Genomic DNA, 19,527 nt, shown 5'->3' on the forward strand with positions numbered 1-19,527 from the left:
TCATCACCAACACCTTGAATTGGGCCCGGACTTCAATGGGAAGTCAGTGAAGCTGACGGAGGACTGGAGTCATGTGAACATAACGCCCCGTCCCCGTCAGCAGCCTGGCAGCTCTATTTTGAACCAATTGAAGTATCCAGACCGTCTTCAAGGGCAGCCCCACGTAGAGCACGTTACAGAAGTCAAGTCGGGAAGTCACCAGCGCGTGTGTCACCATCGCCAGGCAGTCGTACTCCAGGTAGGGGCACAGCTGAAGGAAAGTGCTCCTCGCCACTGCTGTCACCTGAGCTTCCAATGAAAGCTCCGGGTCGAGGAGCACTCCCAAGCTGCGGACCTTGTCCCTAAGAGGGAGTGCAACCCCATTCAGGACTAGGTCAAATCCACCCTCTCCGAAGCCCGATCCGCCAACCAACAGGACCTCCGTCTTGTCTGGATTGAGCTTCAGTTTATTGGCCCTCATCCAGCCCATTACCTTGGCCAGGCACCGGTTCAGCACAGCCACTGCCTCACCTGGATTGGTGAAAAACGAGAGGTAGAGCTGGGTATCATCAGCGTACTGATGATTCTGCAGCCCACACCTCCTGATGACCTCTCCCAGTGGTTTCATGTAGATGTTAAACAGCAAAGGGGACAAAATGGACCCCTGCGGTACTCCATGGCATAGCTGCCATGGTGCAGAGCCATAGTCCCCCAGCACCACCTTCTGGAATCGGCCATTGAGATAGGAGCGGAACCACTGCAAAGCAGTGCCTCCGACCCCCAATCCCGCAAGCCTATCCAGAAGGATACCATGGTCGATGGTATCGAAAGCCGCCGAGAGGTCCAGGAGAACCAACAGGGACGCACTCCCCCTGTCCTTCTCCCTGCACAGGTCATCGTACAGGGCGACCAAGGCAGATTCAGTACCATACCCGGGTCTGAAGCCGGACTGAAATGGGTCTAGATAATCAGTTTCATCCAAGAGTGCTTGGAGTTGTCCCGCCACCACCCGCTCTAACACCTTGCCCAGAAACGGGATGTTGGCCACAGGTCTATAGTTAGTGGCCATCTCTGGATCCAGTGACGCTTTCTTCAGGACCGGTCAGACTACTGCCTCCTTTAAAGGGGCAGGCACCTGACCCTCCCTCAGAGAAGCGTTAACCACTTCCAAGATCCAGATCCCATTCCCGTGCTTAGAATTATTTATTAACCAAGACGGGCAAGGGTCCAATAGGCAAGTGGTGGGACGTACTCGTCCAAGCACCTTGTCCACATCATCAGGCCGCAATAACTGAAATTCATCCAATAATTCTGGACCAGACGGCAGCATTGGTGTCTCTCCAGAAACCTCTGATTCATTAGTGGTATCCAGCTCATGACGAATCTGAGCGATTTTCTCCCTGAAATGCCTGGCAAAGACATCACAGCAGGCCTTTGAGGGTGGAACCTGATCTTCCTTAGGACCCGGATGAACCAGGCCTTGCACCACTCGAAAAAACTCCACTGGACGGCATTGTGAGGAGGCAATGGAAGCGGGAAAAAACCTCTTTTTTGCCGCCCTCACCGCCACAGCATAGGCCCGATAGTGGGCTCTCAAGTGTGTTCGGTCAGATTCATCCCGTGATCTCCTCCACCTACGCTCTAGCCGTCTCCCAACCTGCTTCATCGCCCGCAATTCAGGTGTATACCAAGGGGAAGATCTGGCTCTGCCCGGTGGGAGAGGATGCTTAGGAGCGATCGTGTCCACAGCCCTGGTCATCTCCCCGTTCCACAGTTCGACCAGAGCCTTGACAGGAGCACCAGTCTTGTCAGCCAGAAGCTTCCCCAGGGCCTTCAGGAATCCATCCGGATCCATCCGGCTCCGGGGGCGGACCCACACAATCGGGTCCACACCCTTGCAGAGGGAGAGGTCGCTCTCAAGCACAAACCTCACCAGGAAGTGATCTGACCATGACAGGGGAGTCAAGCATGAATTCTTCACCCTCAGGTCACCCTCTTCCTGCCCCGTCGAGAAAACCAGGTCCAGAGTGTGTCCACGTTCATGGGTTGGGCCAGAGACATGTTGAGACAGCCCCATGGCTGTCATGGAGGCCATGAAGTCCTGAGCCGCCCTGGTCAGACCAGACTCGGCATGGAGATTGAAGTCCCCCAGGACCAACATCCTGGGGGTCCTCAACACCAGGTCCGAGACGGTCTCCATTAGCTCAGGCAGGGAGACTGTTGGGCAGAAGGGTGCACGGTACACCAACAGAATCCCCAATCTGTCTCGGTCGCCCAACACCAAGTAGAGGCACTCCAGCCCTGGTCTCGAAGGGACCGGAAGTCCCGTGAGAGAGATGGAGGCTCAGTAAAGCAAAGCGACCCCCCCTCCCCTCCGGGCGTGAACAGTGCTGAACCAGATACCCGGGCGGGCACAGTTGAGAGAGGGCAACATCCCCCCCCCTCTCCCGCCCAGGTCTCCATTATGCAAGCCAGGTCGGCCCCCTCATCCACAATCAAGTCATGGATGAGGGAAGATTTATTATTGACCGACCTGGCATTGAGCAGCAGCACCGTCAGGCCCGAGGGGCAGTTGACAAGACTACCTGGCACCCTCTGGCTGGGGGCAAAACCAGAAGGAGGGATAGGTGTCAACCATCTGTCCCTCCTTCTTCTATGCGGACACGTTAAGCCCCCACCGCTGTTACGTCCATTGCCCAAGACCACCCCAATGGTGGCGCCCCCGCGCTCCCCAGGAGACATAAACATCGACATGGCCAGGGACGACTCAATAAAAACAGATTAAAATAGAATAAAATTATAAAAGCAATTAAAAACTCCCCCTTCCCTAGTGTTCACAATGGCAGGGGGCCAATTTCAACAAAAGCCCCTGGCGCGGCGCGGCAGCGTGCAGCCGGTGGCGCACGAAGGTCCTTCCTGCAGCGCGGGGGAGGTGTGCCCCATCCCCGTAATTACAATCTTACGTCTTCTTCTGGTTCTGATTCAGAAACTGAGGCAAGAAGCTTGGCATGGTGTAGGAGAAGGGATCTAGTCCCAACAGCTTTTATTTAGGGGAGCATACATCCATGCAATCCCCACTAACATTTGAAGCGATACATTCCCAAGATTTCAAGGCAGAGAAGTAACAATCAGAGTGGAAAGGACCAATGTGGTGTTTCAGCATTTCTGTGATACGTAGCAACAGAAGCAGCAGTTGTATCATACCTGTCAAACTTGGGATGTTTTATCAGCAGCAGCGAAAACTGTGGTCATGCATCTGGCTCTGAGAGTGTCCTTGTGTGATAGAAAGAACCACCATGCTTTAGACCAGAAATTGATCACTGCTCTTCATAGGACATCCGCAATGTGCATTAGGTTTTATATGAATCGTTTTATGATAATATCAATCTGTAGCATGGGGTTGGTTTGCCACTGCTTTGCAAAACATCCGTATTCTCTGAAATGACAGCCGTGTCCCACTGCAATGATATTAATGACAGAAAAAAGGAGAGATCAGAAACATCTCGAGGAGTTTTCTCGTTTGTCTTATCCTCTGTGACTCCTAATGCCACATACTTTGCCAATCACCCATCCATTCTTAGTCATTTACCAACTCAAGCACTCCTTCAACCCGTGGAGTCAAACTTCTGGCCTGCAGGCCAAGTCCTCCTCATTCAAGTTCCAGTCTAGCCCTTTGGACTCCCCAGATGGCCATGTCCCCTTTCCCTGTACCCACTCTCTTTCCTGAAACCATTTGGTGGCTTCCTGGCTTTTGTACATTCCACCATTCCCTTTTAAAAGGCTGAAATGCCTCTTCTAAAGATTAGTTACTGACAGTTGGACATCTATTCATTAAGTCAAGCTAACATACATGGGTGTTTGTGGTATTTAGTCCTCCCCTTTTTCCTCTGGTGCCTCCCACTACTGGAGTGTGGCCCAGAGAGCATTTCTGAAATTGAATTCAGCCCTTGGCGTAAACATTTGCCAGAGTTTGAGGTGTCCTTCTCGCCTCCAACCAAGCAAACTCAGACAAAGGCTTACTAACGAAAAGCTGTATTATGTTAATGCAAGCCAGTCCGACTGGCTTAAAAGTACAAATAACGCTCACTGCCGCAGTGAGTAGCAAAAGAGCAAGCAAAGCAAGAATGCTAGCCGTCAAGGAAATGAAACTGAAAACCCTCCACCCCTCCATACTCAAGTTACTAACACACACCTTTAAGGCAGATATTCTTGCCTGAGGGCCAGTTGCTTGGCGCTCCTGACACTTCTGTGCTGGTTGGCCCTCCACCTATGCTGAACTCCAGGCTTGGTGACGGCTGAGCCATCCTCTCCCTCATCAAAGGCTTCTTGTGGTGTCGGTGGCTGAGTGGGCCCCAACTTCCATCCGGCTTCCTCTGGACCCACTGGTCTTGGCTCCGCAGCTGTAGAGGCCAACCCTTCCTTCTCATCTGAGTCAGAATAGGTCACCACATCTCTTGAAGGCTCTTTTGCAGAAGAAGCATGCCCAGACCCAGCCAAATATTTACCTGTGTAGACTTCCCTGTATTTTCCTGCCATTTGTAGATTTTCCCCACCATCCTAGCTGTGCTCACCTGAGGCAAAAGGAAACCAGCTGGGCAGGACCCCCAAAACTGCACTGCCACATTTCCAGGCAAACTTGTTGGTTTTACATTTCAGGTGGCAGTGATCTGAGACAATCAAATAGAGCATTTGGGAGAAGAAGGCCAATGAGGGAAGAGATGTAGCAAAAAGTCTATCTGGTTCCCGCTCCTGTGCCCTCATAGGCTGTCCCCCAAAGGCTGCATCTGATGGGTTGATAGAGCTGCTACTCAAAATGTAAGGGTAAAGCAGCATTTGCTTTGGAATGGGGTGGTGCAGGACAGGCCTTGTGAGCTCAGTAGCCATTTGCCAGTAGGGCCACCTGGGCTAAGAGGAGGAGAAGCAGCAGCAATTGCCACCATTAAAGGCGGCAGGGCAGGGGGGAGGATCCAGAAATGATTCAGGATCAGGGAACCTCTGCACCATGGGTGATGTGGTTGTGTCTAAGCCAGGGGGCCCTTTGGCTGCACTGCTGAGGGATCACAGGAAGCTGGTGACAGCCCTGTTCCCAGCACAGTTTTTCTTCAGGTCTCACCCAAGTGGGTAAGCATGCCACATCTAGTAGCCACCTGCCATCGAAAGGCATCCTGCAAGGAACTTCACATCATGAACATCCCCTGAAGCATCTTCTGTTGTTAACTCTACAGTATACCAGAAAACTGTTAATCTCCAGATCAGGAGACAATAATTATAATATTCTTCCCTTTGATGATACAGATGACACTGTTTTTGACTGTTTTAGGGTCAGATGCTCCTCAGAAGCAGCTTTTCTTCATCAAGCAAGCCTTCCTGTTTCTGCACTATTGCCCTTGATTTCAATATTTCCCATTCCACAGGTATAATATTAGGGCCAGGAGGCCAGAGTTTGCTGATCGAAAGAGTTCAGGAAGATGATGCTGGACACTACCAGTGTGTGGCTACTAACGTGAAAGGGACAGTGGAGAGTTCAGCCTACATCACAGTACAAGGTAAAGGTTTGCATGCAAAGGAGGCTGGTAAGCCTCCGTCTCTTTGAACTGCTCCTGAACCTTGGGTTGCTTTCTGCACAGGTCTTGCTCTTCTTGTAGGAACAGGTAAGTGGCTTGTTGACAGTGTGCAAGAGATATATAAACACAAGGCCCAGCAAAGGAAATGCACCAGGTCAAAAAAGGACACCAAAGGGAAATGCTAGATCAGAACGTGTTTATATACAGACCTGAAAATAATCTTTGCTGCAACCCCACAAGCATAGGGTCAGGGAAGAAGTAGGGTGTATATTTAGTCTCCTCAGAATCATGGCTTTGCTTTGTTTCCTGTTCCAGGCTGCTAGAGGCCAGGATGAGATAAATTTGTCATTTTTGTGTCTTTGATTTCAATACAGGATGAGCTGTCACAGTTGACCTGAGATTTGTCCAATATCTAAATACATTTGCTGTTATTTGCTGTTGTCTCCGGGTTTCTGATTCCTTTTAAAAGTCCTCCTTTAAAAAAAAAAGAAGAAGAATATCTCCCATCTTAAAATCTACTTGAATTCTATCCTGGTCACAATGAAATACATCTCTCTTCCTCTGTCTCTTAATCAAGGGATTTGACAAACAGTGGTTAAACAAACCAATTGCACTCTGATTTCCCCCTTTCCTGGTTCCTCCGAGCTTTTAATCTGCTTAAGTATTCACTTTAAATCAGGGATGGGACACATGTGGCTCTCCAGATGCTTTGGCGTATAACCTCCGCCTTCCTTCCCCATTGGCCATGAAGGCTGGGGCTGATGGGGGTTCTAGGCTAAGCCATCGGGAGGGCAGCAAGTGGCCAACCTCATAATGAGCTCATAAGAAGAGCCATGCTAGATCAGACCAAGGGTTCATCTAGTCCAGCATGCTATTCACACACTTGCCAGCCTGTTGCCAGTGGAAACTTTGTGAATAGCCCATGAGTGCAATAGTATTCGCTCATTATATTCCCCACCCACTGGTATACAGAGGCATAATGTCTTTGATACTGAAGGTTACCATGGTGTCTACAATAAACCGCATTGAAAGTCCCCAAAACATTCATGCATAACAGTAACCTATGGTTTATTTAACCCAAGATTTGTTTGTCTGGCAAATAACTGAACAAACTGGTTGGTTTTCTCAGTCCCTGGGTTGTATGTTTCCCTCTTCCATCTTCCACTCCTTTGCATTCCTGTGGTGTAGACATGTAGAGTGGCATTTGTTTGTTTGTTTTGCTTTCCCATTGCTTTTATAGCTTGGTGAAAGAACCCATGAACAATCCACAGTTTTGGGTTTGCATATAACAACAATTTTTATCCCACATTATATGGTAACTGATATCCTCCAATTCACAATCTGTATTGTGATTTACACATAAGTAGTCCAACAGACTTATGCTTCCAGGGCAGGGTCACAAAGTTTTAGACTCCTGCTTTTTACAGGTTTTTTTTTTTAATAAACCAGAACATGCCTGGGACCCAAAAGTACCCCAGAATCTTTGTAGGAATTGTTTTATGGGGTACTTTTATACCTCAAACAATAGGCCCAAAACAAAGAGAGAAGATTCAATACCAATTATATTGGCCTCTTTTTAAAGTGCAGGTTCTTAGCTAAAACCTCCAGCAAGCAGAATTAAATCCAATGTGCTTTATTGCAATGTATCAAGTTAATAGGTCAAACTATTGTTATGCAGAGAAAAAGTCAATAGGGGAAGCTTTTTTGTGCAAATTTTATTGTTTTGCATAGCCTCAGGAAGGGTTAATCCTTGAATTACCTGCACTTGCTGAGTTGAAAGGGATTCCTATGTTAATTGAAAACTCCTGCAAGGGGGGGGGGGGGGGTTTTTTTAGCCAGAACAAAGACTTCCCATATGCAGCATTTTTCTTGCCTGAGCCACTTTTGTCTGGGAACAAAAATGTTATCAAATGTGACTAATACAAGCGTTTGATTTTGTTTTGTTTTGTTTTGAGACAGAATGAGTGTGCACAACCCTTGGCTATTTCTGGTTTTAAAAAGCCATAGTTTGTCAGCAAAGCTATGTTCACACATCATGACAATCCAGAATTTAATAACCCGTGCCATGGGTTAATGTTATGTGCACACAAGGCCAAGATGGGGAATCCAGTCAGAGATCCACTTTCTTCAAAGCAGAATGAGGCACACAGTGCAGGCGATGCATTGTGGGAACATCAGCCCTCCCTGCCTCCCTCCCTTCCACAGCCCGTGTCTAGGTCTGCTGCACCGCACTGCTGCCTGCTTGTCCTTACTCTTCCGTCAGGTGGCAGCTTTTGCTCACTGCTCACTGCAGCTGCTTGCAGCCCCTGTAACCAAGCCAAGAGTCCACAAGCAGGAGGATTGTGGGGCACTCCAGGAGCAAGGGAGAGAACGTCCGCCATCCATCCCCTGCTTGCCAGTTTGTCTGCCACTGATGCACTGATCATCCACCCTTCCCTGTTTGAGTGGATGCAGCAGCTGCCCCTGCCCGGGCCATAGGCTGAAGGCACACAGCAGCTGCTTCCACCAGGAGAGAGGATTTGAGGAGGGAAGGGGAGCAGTAGCAGTGAGTGGAAGGACTTTGCATGTCCTCCCAACCTCTTCCAATGTCAGGGCAATTGGAGAGACGCACACGGGGCTAGTCCCCCAGTAGGCCTCCTTCTGGGAGTCTTCTGCCACTCATCCACTTCCCCTCAGCCTCTGTCTGGGCTCTGCTGAGGTCCTATTGACAATACTAACACCCCCAGCAGCAGCAGCATTCTTCTTGTTCCTCCCATGGAAAAAGTGAGTGATGCATCCTAGTTTTACTGGAGGAGTAGATGACCATGCTGCTTTATCACCTGCAAAAGCCAAGCCCAAAACTCAAAATACATAGTCCACTTCAGCTGGCGAGGTTTGGTGCAAACCAGTGAGCTGAATTCAGCTCTGCCTTCAGTCAGAAGTGACTCCCAGTGAATTCAGTGGGATCTGCTCTCTAAAATTGTGGTAATGGAGCAATTAATAAAGGCAAAGGTTTCCCCTTGACGTTAAAGTCCAGTCATGCCTGACTCTAGGGGGCAGTGCTCATCTCCGTTTCCTGGCCGAGGGAGCCAGCGTTTGTCCACAGACGGTCTCTGTGGTCATGTGGCCGGCATGACTAAACACCAAAGTGCATGGAATGCTGTTATCTTCCCAGCGAAGTGGTACCTTTTTCTCTTCTTGCATTTGCATACTTTCAAACTGCAAGGTTGGCAGGAGCTGGGACGGAGCAACAGGAACTCACCCCATTGTACAGATTCGATCCGGTGACCTTTCAATCTACCAGCCCAGCAGCACAGCAGTTTAAACCACTGCGCTACCTGCAATTAATACAGGTGTGCAAATTGCCCCTCCATTTACTTCACAGGTATAATTTATGCACATTTTACCACCCTTTAACTCCCAGATAATAAATTTGCATATAGTTCTGCAGGTTTTTTAAAGCTGGAAACTAGTAATTCTGGCAATGCATGTGCCAAAAAAGAGCTGCAAAAAGTCAAGGTTATTTTTCCCTCCCTGGAGAGCCAGAGAAGTGTTGAAATGCTGGAGGCACTGAGGAGTGTCCATTCAGCCCTCAAAAATGAGAGGATAACATCACCGAGGGGGAGAGATAGTCTGCCCCCCAGATGTTGGCACACTTTTGCTTTTGATTCCCCACTTCTGGCTTGTGCTACAGGGCTACTCCTTTCCCTTACTGTTACTCCTCTCTTGGTCCCTTGCAAGTGTAATTAGCCAACAGGAATTTCATCTTGTCAGTACACATATCGGATAGCTGTTTATTTGTTGTTGCTAGTTGCAGAGTTGTGTCCGACCCATCACAACTGCATGGACAACATTCCTCCAGGCCTTCCTGTCCTCCACCATCCCCCGGAGTCCACTTAGGCTCATGCTGACTGCTTCAGTGACTCCATCCAGCCACCTCATCCTCTGCTGTCCCCTTCTTCTTTTTCCGTCAATTGTTCCCAGCATTAGGGTCTTCTCCCAGCATTAGAGTAGCTGTTTATGCACACTTGCAAAAGACTGGCAAATAAATAATAGTAAAAATTATGACCAACTTGCACATTTTTGCCTCCCTCAAATAAAATAAAAAGAGAGAACAAGCAATGATCTTTCCAGCGTGCCGTTTGTGGAAGAGCAGCCACTGGCCAGATTGTGACCCGTGAGTGGCATGGGGATCATGTCCTGTGAATCCAGCCTCCCTCCCTCTCCCTGCCTGATGCAGATCTGGCACCTCATAGAGGTGCTTTGAATTATATTCTATCCTAGTGCAGTATTTGTAAGTAAAGCAACTATACCATAGTGCTCTGGTTCCCTCATCCAAAGCAAAGTTGGAAGGGGCTCTCATCCAAAGACAGCCACTGCCTTGAAGGGGGGTTACCCTTAAAAGGAGACCCCAAATCCCAAATCTGGATGTGTTGCCAACTCTCAAGGAAGCGTTGAGTGCATCACATGATACATGGCAGCTTTGCCCGGCGCTCTCCTGGTCTGTGGGATGGCAGTGCCTGTGATTCCCAGCTGGAATGGTTGAGCGAAGGTCACTAGGCTGGGGAGGACTGATATCTGGGAGCCAACTAGGTCATATAAATACATTCCACGTGAATAGTTTGCCGCTATGACTGCAAAGATGGAGCTTGTACTCCATGCTCAGGAGTCATCCCAATAGCTGAGATAACACCCGTCGATTGTCCCTATGTTTGACATATCTGACAAACAGTTTTGTGATTCAAGCAGGAAGGAAACTGTCTGCACTTTTTATTTCCTTAGAGAAAATGTTTAGTCTCTACTGGTAAAACTAGGTGCTATTTTTGTATCAAAAGGGATGAATGAAGAGGAGGATGTGGCTGGGCTCTTTTAGCCAGTGCTCCTTGTCTAAGAGTCACAGTTGGGCAGAGGCCTGGGAAGATGAGGAAATACAGTTCCATGTTTTAATTTATTTTGCAGAGTTGCTAGTCCCTTCCATATTGGGAATCATTAGCAAAGGGAATGAAAATAAAATTGTCAAAATTGTAATGTCAGCATACAATGGGGAAAAAGCAAGGAAGTACAGGGCAGATTTCCAGAGACAGGGTGCTTCAGAAGATCGATACCACTACAGAAAAGCTCCTGGTCCGTGTTGTGAGCAATCACACACCTGAGTATGAATAAAAGCCTGTTCTGGTGGGGGCGCTATGAAATAAAATACGTGCCCTAACCAGCACCGGATCTTCCGTGGGAGAGGGAGCAGAGTGATAAACCAGTAGATGTGCTTCACACGTGTAGCTCATTTCCGAGCACGCGGCAGTGTCCGGGCCGGCAATGCAAACCACGCTGGCGGAGCAGTGCTTGCCCAGTGTTCTTGCCCAGGGCAGATGCATGGGACTCCTGGGCCTTCTCATCATGCTCTTGATGTAGGTACGAATCTGCATCTGCTCTCCTGTTTAAGTTGCTTGTGTTCCATCTTGCACTTCCGTTTGCCAGTGCTCACGATGGTGAACAAGGGCAAGGGCAAAGAGCTGGTTCACGGGCTGAACCAGGACTGAGCAATATTACACTATATACAAAATTAGAATAATTTCTTTCAAGCTTTTTGGATGCAAATTTATCAATTTTATCATTAAAATCAGTAAGTTGTAGTTTAACTTCTATGCAGGGAATACTTAGATTGGACAACAAATCTTGGGATATTGTTGACTGTAGATCATTCTTTATCCCCTTTAGTCTAGAAAATACTATGTTGCCTAGGTATACCCCTGATTTTTGTCATTACAAATGAAATAAAATTAATTTTTTAAAAAATTGGGCAGAAGGCTGAGACCCCACAAGATTCTGAGGCCCCGGGCTGCGACCCACTCAGCCCTTGTGTAACTCTGGCTCAGAATCAACTGAGCTCAGGACGGGCAGGAAGATGAGCGGGAAAGCAGGGCCTTTCCGTAGCCCTATGGAAGGGTCACCATTGTGAAGGTTCCTCGTCCCTCAGTTGCCTCCATCACCAGCCATTCCAGCAGGCTGTACGGAAAGGGCTAAGAGCAGGAAGCAGCCTGTTAAAAGACTCGGTTTTCCTTCTTCCCTCCTCTTCCCATTTTCTTTATGTGCTGTGCCTTTTTAGATTGCAAGCCCGTGCTTTACTGATTATATGTAAGCTGCTCCAGGAGTGTTTTTGGATGAGGAGCAGAATTTTTAAGAATACTTGAAAGAAAGACTAAGAAGCTTCATGTGTTCCTATAACTGGGAATTGAGGTTGGCTGCTATACTGTTTCATAAATTTCTATACAAGTGTTATTATTTTCCTGCTCTTCACTAGGGAATAGGAATGGGGTTTAATTTAAATACTTGACAATTGGTAGGAATCCAGTTATCACTATGCAGATCCTGCCTTGGAGACCAAATGACTAAATGTCAGGAATGGAACCGCGGAAAGAAATTCAGAACGTGAACAATCATTTGTAGACTCGCTTAAAAATAGGCATCACAGACCTTTGGGCTAGCCAAAGACCCCACAAGGAAGACATTAATCATCCCTCTTTCCTTTGCCAGGAATGATGCTGAGCTGGAAGCTGCGCAGCATGGCGAGTGCCTGGGAAATCATGCTCCTTGCTAAGTCTGCTTAACCCTTTTCTCTTGTGGTCTCCCTGGATGCTGTTATATCCTAAGTTAAACTGCGAAGAGAGTGTCGGGGTTAGAGGAATGGAAGGGGTGTTTACAGAAGCCACATGCATTTCAGGACACGTCACAAAAAAGTACAAAATGTATTTCCTTTCAGAAGTATTTTATAAGTGTTATAGGAGTTATGCTGAGAGAATATTTTAGTGCAAGTATTCTGACTCAGTATACTCCAGTAGTTCCTAATATCTTCCAGATTTAGAATGTCTCTATTGTTTACGCTGCTCCCTTTCCCACCATATCTTTCATTGAATCATAGAGTTGGAAGGAATTGTGCAGATCATTGTGTTCCGCCCCTGCTCACGGCATGTTCTGCACTGCAAGGAGAGAGGCTGTAGCTCAGGAGCAGCCCTTGTGCTTTGCAGACCAAAGGTCCAGCCTGACCCTGACCTGCCAGGTGCCTGCCTGCACCCCGGTCCTCCCACCCTTGTCCTCTCCTCTCTGTGCCTGTCTCATGGGTATCTGTCCCTTGGCCTGCTCTTGGACTGTGTTTCTGCCTGAGGCTGAGTGCCTTGCTGGTTTCTGCCCTTGGACTGTTCAAAGATGCGCTTCCTGCCTGTGGCCCTTTAAGCCAGGTGCAGGCCTGCCCCTCAACCTGGCCCCTGCGTCTTGACCCTGGCTGCCTGGTGCCTACATCCTGGCCTTACTGGTTCTCCTTCCTGAACTTACATATTTTCATGAGAGAGTCTATCCCTCCCTCTTTTCATCTTCAGCAGGCACAGGTGACACTTTAGAAGCACAATCATTTTATTAAAGTGTAACAGGTTAAGAAACAATATAAACAGAAGCAGAGTTCTCTTTGAGATGTGAGAGAAGCAATTGCCAAAGTAAAGAGCTGGATCCAAACTTAAACTTCCCCTCCTTCCATTCCTTTCAGAAGGAATTCAGCCCTGAAGGGCGCCCCTGCTGCTTGAGGGCTAGACTGCAGGAATGCTGGACACTTATAAATTGGTCCACTTGTTTAGCCTGTCATATCCTGTTGGTGCCAAGGACACCCCTTCCATCTCCTCCCCACCACTCTGAAATGTCTCCCTCCTTTTCCAAAGAGGGCTGGTTCTCTCTCTTTGCCCTGAGCATCTTCAGTAAATAACCTATAAATCGCCAACTCATCTACTCAGCTCTGTCTCTTCCTCCTCAGAATCAATTGATGATTTTCTTATACAATATGTACATCGTGTCCCTAAGATCACTCTCTAGCCATGTACCCGCACTCTAGGACAATTTTTAAAAAGGGATCTGGAAAATTATACGCTGGTTTGCTTTCTGTTGGTTCTGCGTAAATTGCTTGAAGGTGTTATTCAGGATAGATTCAGTTAACATATAGAAGGACAAGCCCTGCTTTAAAAGAAGCAATATGGCTTCTGCAGGGGTAAGCCCTGTCTTGCTAATCCAGTAGAATCCTTTGAGATTGTCACTACTACACGTGGACAGAGCAATCAAATAGACATTGTTTTCTTCCAAAAGCCTTTTGATAAAGTCCATCAACAGACTCTTGAGAAAACCTGGCAGTGATGGAATAAGGGCTGTGTGCGCACACATGTTGTCCTATGGATCAGGAACTGATTAAAGAATTGAAAGCCAACATTGAGAATGCACGGTAATTTCTCCCAGTGCAGGAGTGTAAGGACAAGATTCTCACAAGGTTCTGCATTAGGATCAGTGCTTTTCAACCTGTTCATAAATGATCTGGAATTAGAAGTGAGCAATAAAGTAGCCAAGTTTGCTGACGATACTAAACTATTTAAAGCATTTAAAAGGGATTGTGAGGAATTCCAGTGGGATCTCTCTGAGCTGGGAAAAAGGGCATCAGAACGGCAAATGCTGTTCAGTGTAAGCAAGTGTAAAGTTAGCATGCTGGGGGGAAAAAATCTCATCTTCAAGCTGATGGAATCTGAACTAGTGCTGACAGAGCAAGAAAGGGGTCTTGAGAATGTGGTGGACCACTTGATGAAAATGTAAAATGTTAGGAGGGAATGCCATAATTAGGAAAGGAATTGAAAATCAAATTTCCAAGATCATATTCCTCTTATACAAATCTTTAATATGACCATACTTAAAGTATTGTGTACAGTGCTGGCCACCACACCTGAAAAATGACATTGTTGGAAAAAGTGCAAAGAAGGGCAACTAAAACAATCAAGGGACTGGAGCAGCTCCCCTATCAGAGTTCGTTACAACAACCAGGATTGCTTCTCTTAGGAAAATGATGAGTAATGGGAAGCATGGCAAAGATGTTCGAAATTATGCATGGTGTGAAAAGTGGAAAGTGGGACATTTTCCTCCTCTCCCATAATTATGGACCCCAGTATCATCATGAGAAGCTGATTGGTAGAAGATGCAAGACAGATACATCTACACACAGCACTATGAAATTCACTGCCACAAGAGGTAGTGATGGCCATCAATCCGGATGGCTTTAAGTTGAGACTGGAAAGATTCATGGAAGAGAAGGCTAACAATGGCACCTCCTTTTGATGGATATGCAGTTCCTCTGGTATCGTTGGTAGCATGCAAGGGCACACCAGTTGCTGGTGGACTTTGGCAGGCGGAACTGTTGTACCCATGTCCTAGCTGGACCACTGCTTTCTTTGCCACTGTGTGAACAGAATGCTGGGCCAGATGGGCCCTTGATCTGATCCTGCAGGGCTTTTCTTATGCTCTTGTAAGCACAGCTCCTGCAGGCCACTTCAGAGGGTTTAAATGGCTAGGGGGAAGAGGGAGATGGCTGATGTTCAGTGGGTTGCATCCAATAGCACCCTTCCACCAGCAGAATGGATATCACTTCCCCTTCCACTGCATCCCTCTGTCCTGTGCACATCCCAAATCTGCTCCAGAGAGATGGACTTCCTTCCAGAGAAAATGAGGGGGGGGTGCAGAGAGGGGAGGGAAGAGGAAATCTGTGCATGTAACATTAGGTTTGGCCCCACTGTTCACATTAGGCCCAGAACAAAGAACCAGGGAGAAATCAAGAAACATGTACAGCCTATTCCATCTGGAACAAACACCCATTAATTTCCTGGGTCCCCCCCCCCCCCGCCCTTTAATAGCTGTTTGTAAGAGAGAAGGGATGGCTGAACGCATTGGGGGGCATGGGACCAGCCCTCCTCTGCATCTCACACAAAGGAAGGGACATTTGAACTAAGTGCTCTCAACTGGTGACTGATTACTTAGAAGGAGAAAAGATATAATGTTACCCTGCACCTTAAGAGACAAACTAACAGGAATCAGGAACTTCCTTTTTAGCATTCACAGGCTACTCAGGCTATCAGGCAAAAACTTCTGGGCAGGAAGCAGGAGGGAAGCAAAGAAGGCTCAGTTATCTAATGCCAATCAATGCATGCAGGTTGAGTGTCTGTCCTGAAGTCTTACAGCAAAACATACGGAAAGATTCGCTTTTCTGAAACTGAGCAGGGGTATGGTCAAGTTGTTTCAGTCGTATAAATCTGGCTGATAAAGGCCTCTTGGAGCAAGAGATGTAAAGTGACATGGACTTGTAGTGATGTTAAGCTGTGAGAAATGGCTAACTAGATGCATCCCTGAACAGTCAGTAGGCGTATTCTTGCATGTGGCGGGTTGGCCCATGGATCTGTGATTGCATCTTACTTTGACAGTTATGGTTTCTGATGGTACTATGCACAACGTAACATTTGCAGCAGAGAAAGCATGCTAGGTGCAAGAGACACAACAGTCTTGTGGTCTCCTAAAGACTAACTCATTCATTACAGTAGTGGGTTTTCTGGAGTCCTCTTCAATATCATTAGTTAATTTACATTTATACTCACCCTTTCTTCCACCTGTAAGGAACTCAAGGCGGCAGCACCTGATGCACGGGGAGGGTGGCCAGGCAGTGCAGAGCAGAGCAGACAGGGAAAGCCAGCAGTAAGCTCCGAGGATCATGAAATGCAGGAAGCGCTGACAGTGAGAAATCGCGCTGTTCATAGTGGCTGTTCACTGTGGCTGCCCAGTGTGCACGTCATGGATTCTCTCTCTGGGTCATCAGGTGGAGAGGCAAACCCTGTCCCTGGTTTGCAAGTGTCACAAAAGGTCTGTGGGACATTCAGGTGTCCCCACTTTTCATTGCTTTGAAGTGCGGACTGGGCTGCAGTGAGACTGGAATGGATGGATGTACAAGACTCTGGAAACACTTGATGGATTGTTAATTGGCTTTACTAAGTGCCAAGATATTTGTGTTATCAGCAACAACTGTTTTGTGAATATGCCACAAATTCTGGATGACATAGCACCGACCTTGGAGAAGACAGATGAGGAGCCATAGCATTTATGTTTTGCCTGCATTCCCAAGTCCGGTGCCTCTGATAACCAGTTTTCAGAACTGCACTTAGGTTTGTCATTGAGGCAGCCCATAAGTGTCTAGTTGATCGTAACTGCTTATTGGTTTATATACATCCACCAATGGTTTCAGGAGGCTTGTGTTCATTTTACAAGAAATTGAATGGAGCACCAGTGTAGTATTCCAGATTTGGCACTGCAAGACTTTCTTTTTTCTGGCATTGGTAGGGCATTGCTCGCTTCCACCTTGGCTTCTGTCCCAAGCCAATAAATCTGGCAATACATTCTCCCATTTGGCCAGGGTTGCAGAATGTAGGTGAAATGGAATCTTTTGGATCCAGAAGGCTAGACAAAATATACATCCATACTGCTGTTCAGGGGTACAGAAATCCAGCTCTGGAGGGCAAATCCTAGCCCACTGGGGTCCCCCAAAAGGCCAGGCCCCTTCCCCTGGCCCTGTCCTTTTTTCTGCCAAGTTTCTTTCTGGCTTTTATGCAGTTTTTCCATTCTGGATGTTTTGAAATTCTTCTCCTAAGGCTTAGTTACTGCCTCTAAGAACTCTGAGTGACAATAAGCTGGCATTTGGGGTACTTTGGCATTACCCCATTTTGCCTTCAGCTCCAACTCTTCAGTCTTGCCCCACCATCCTCTGGAATGAAGCCCATCATTGCTTCTCTGAATTGAAATTTGGCCTTTCACTGAAAGAAGCTCAACATCCCTACTGTAGTTGCTCTGATTAACCCTAATTATCTGGCTATCCTTACTCCATTTTTGGGCATCATTTTTAGGCAAATTTCTATGTACAAGGGCTGATAAACAAGTTTATAAAGTTCATGCAGTGAGGGTGAGATCTGAACCTCCAAATGTCACCAAAGTTTAGTGACCTGCACAAAGGGAAAGAAAGTGGCTGTTGCTTTCCCATATTACTGTTTCAAGTGGACAGTGTTTACACTGAACTGTTGCACAATCACAATGTGGGTGGTGTGCCATGCATGAAGTGACCCTGGGCAAAACAGAGATCTTGGCTGCCTGCTTTCTGTGGGACCCTTTAAATGTTTTCCTAGCTATCTGGGAGTCAATTTTAGGAAAGTTGCTCTTAAAGTTTTAAAATTAAAGCTTTCAGTTTTATGAAAGTTGCTCTATGATCTCATCCACAAAGTTGTGGATGAGATCATAGAATCATAGAATAGTAGAGTTGGAAGGGGCCATGAAGGCCATCGGGTCCAACCCCCTGCTGGTGCAGGACACCGAGTTACACGGTCCCACTCAGATGGCTGTCCAGTTTCTTTTGAATGTCTCCAGTGTGGGAGAGCCCACAGCCTCTCTAGGCAGCTGGTTCCACTGTCGTATTGCTCTGACTGTGAGGAAGCTTTTCTTGATGTCCAGCCTGAATCTGGGTTGGTGCAACTTGAATTGATTATTCTGTGTCCTTATTCCATGACCATCTTTAAATGACCCAACTATGTACATGTCAGAGCAATACAACAATGGAACCAGTTACCAGGAGAGGTTGGACCCAGTGGGTTGGACCCTGGCCTCTTTCAGCCCTACTATTCTATGAATCTATGAATCCCAATCAGAGAGTCAGCTTCTTGTTAGGAGAGGGAAGCTGATACTGGAAGGTTTCTTTGCTAATAGGGGAGGGGCAGGGAATCCCTCTCCCCCCACACAGCACAGCACAGCTCAGCTCAGCACAGCACAGCTCAGCTCAGCTCAGCTCAGCTCAGCTCAGCTCAGCTCAGCTCAGCTCATAGGGTATCTTAATTCTCTTTTGGCAATGCATGAGTGCATTGCTTCTTCTTGCAGAAAGTCCCTTTGATTTCTGGATGGAAGATCCTGGATTCATCCTGATGTGTATTTAATGGTGAAGTAACTAAGCCACAGATAATTGTTCCCAGAGCAGACTGAGAAAATGCAGGCACACTTCACCACTCCACAGGATCAGCTTGAGATGAAATGATATGCACTGTCGTCATTTTCCTTCAGTATATGTTGAATGCCAGATCTTTAAGAAAAAAACCCAAAACGTATTAATAGAACAGAAACTGTTTGTGACTTGAATTTTCCAGGAGGATCAGAAAGCTCGAACTTGGAGCTAATAACCTTGACTTGCACCTGTGTGGCAGCAACGCTCTTCTGGCTTCTTTTGACGCTCTTCATACGTAAGCTAAAAAGGGTAAGGACAAAGCTGCTCTGGATTTTCTACCTGGCACGTGAAGCAGTTTAAATGCTCCAGGGGTCTGCTTCATGCAAGGAGTCTAATCTTCCATTTTCCACTATAAGCAGAATTCAAAGATGCCATTGTGAAGTATTGAAATACTAGCCATCTCCTCTAGACACACATTGCTAAATAAAACATGTATCTTCCTGCAGTTTATTTATTTATTTAAAATATTTATATGCTGCTTACTCTACCTATGGCATCTCTAGGAGGATCACAGTGCTAAAATAACACATTCTAAAAACACAATGTTAAAACTCAACAATAGTTTCAATAGTTGACAATCTAACACAGATTTCCAGACATTTTAAATTGTAACAGCTGTCATCTCTGAGCATTGGTCATGCTGTCTGGGGATAGGAATTGGCATCCATCTGGAAGGTTCCAGGTTGCAGAAGACTGTTCTAATATATTTATTATGGCCTGCACATCCCAAGGCAAGAACCTACAGCAGCAATAGATGGGAATCCTTATGCTTTCCAGATTCTTTGGACTACAGCTCCCAGTGAGAGTTGAAAGCCAGGTGGTGTAGTGACTGAGGTAGACCCTGGGGAGACCCTGGTTCAAGTTTCTATAGCGGACACTTATTAGTTTTGAGCCAGTCACTAACTCTTGGCCTAGCCTACCTTGCAGGGTTATTATGAGGATAAAATGCAACTTAGGGCTCCTTGGAGGAAAGGAGGGGTATAAATGTAGCAAAAAATAAGTAATGGAAAATAAATTCCCAGAATCCCTGGCCATGCTGACTGGGGCTTATATTCCCAAACAGCTGTAGAAGACTGGGTTGTTTACTTCTGATGGAGACCTGATCTCCTCATCCTGGCATCCTCCAGATGC

General features: G+C 47.0%; 1 protein-coding gene across 2 annotated transcripts in view; it reads left to right on the forward strand.

Moving 5' to 3' along the window:
- Positions 1-19,527, forward strand: part of FLT1 (fms related receptor tyrosine kinase 1) — a 147,655-nt gene that overhangs the window by 84,869 nt on the left and 43,259 nt on the right. For both annotated transcript variants that reach the window (XM_044441355.1, XM_044441356.1), the window contains exons 15-16: positions 5,394-5,525; positions 18,539-18,645. In XM_044441355.1, the coding sequence (XP_044297290.1) occupies positions 5,394-5,525; positions 18,539-18,645 (239 nt within the window). The remainder of the gene's footprint in view (positions 1-5,393; positions 5,526-18,538; positions 18,646-19,527) is intronic.

The sequence above is a fragment of the Varanus komodoensis genome, unplaced genomic scaffold (genome assembly GCF_004798865.1).
Source record: "Varanus komodoensis strain SLA01 unplaced genomic scaffold, ASM479886v1 scaffold4, whole genome shotgun sequence".
In the NCBI taxonomy this organism is placed as follows: domain Eukaryota; kingdom Metazoa; phylum Chordata; class Lepidosauria; order Squamata; family Varanidae; genus Varanus; species Varanus komodoensis.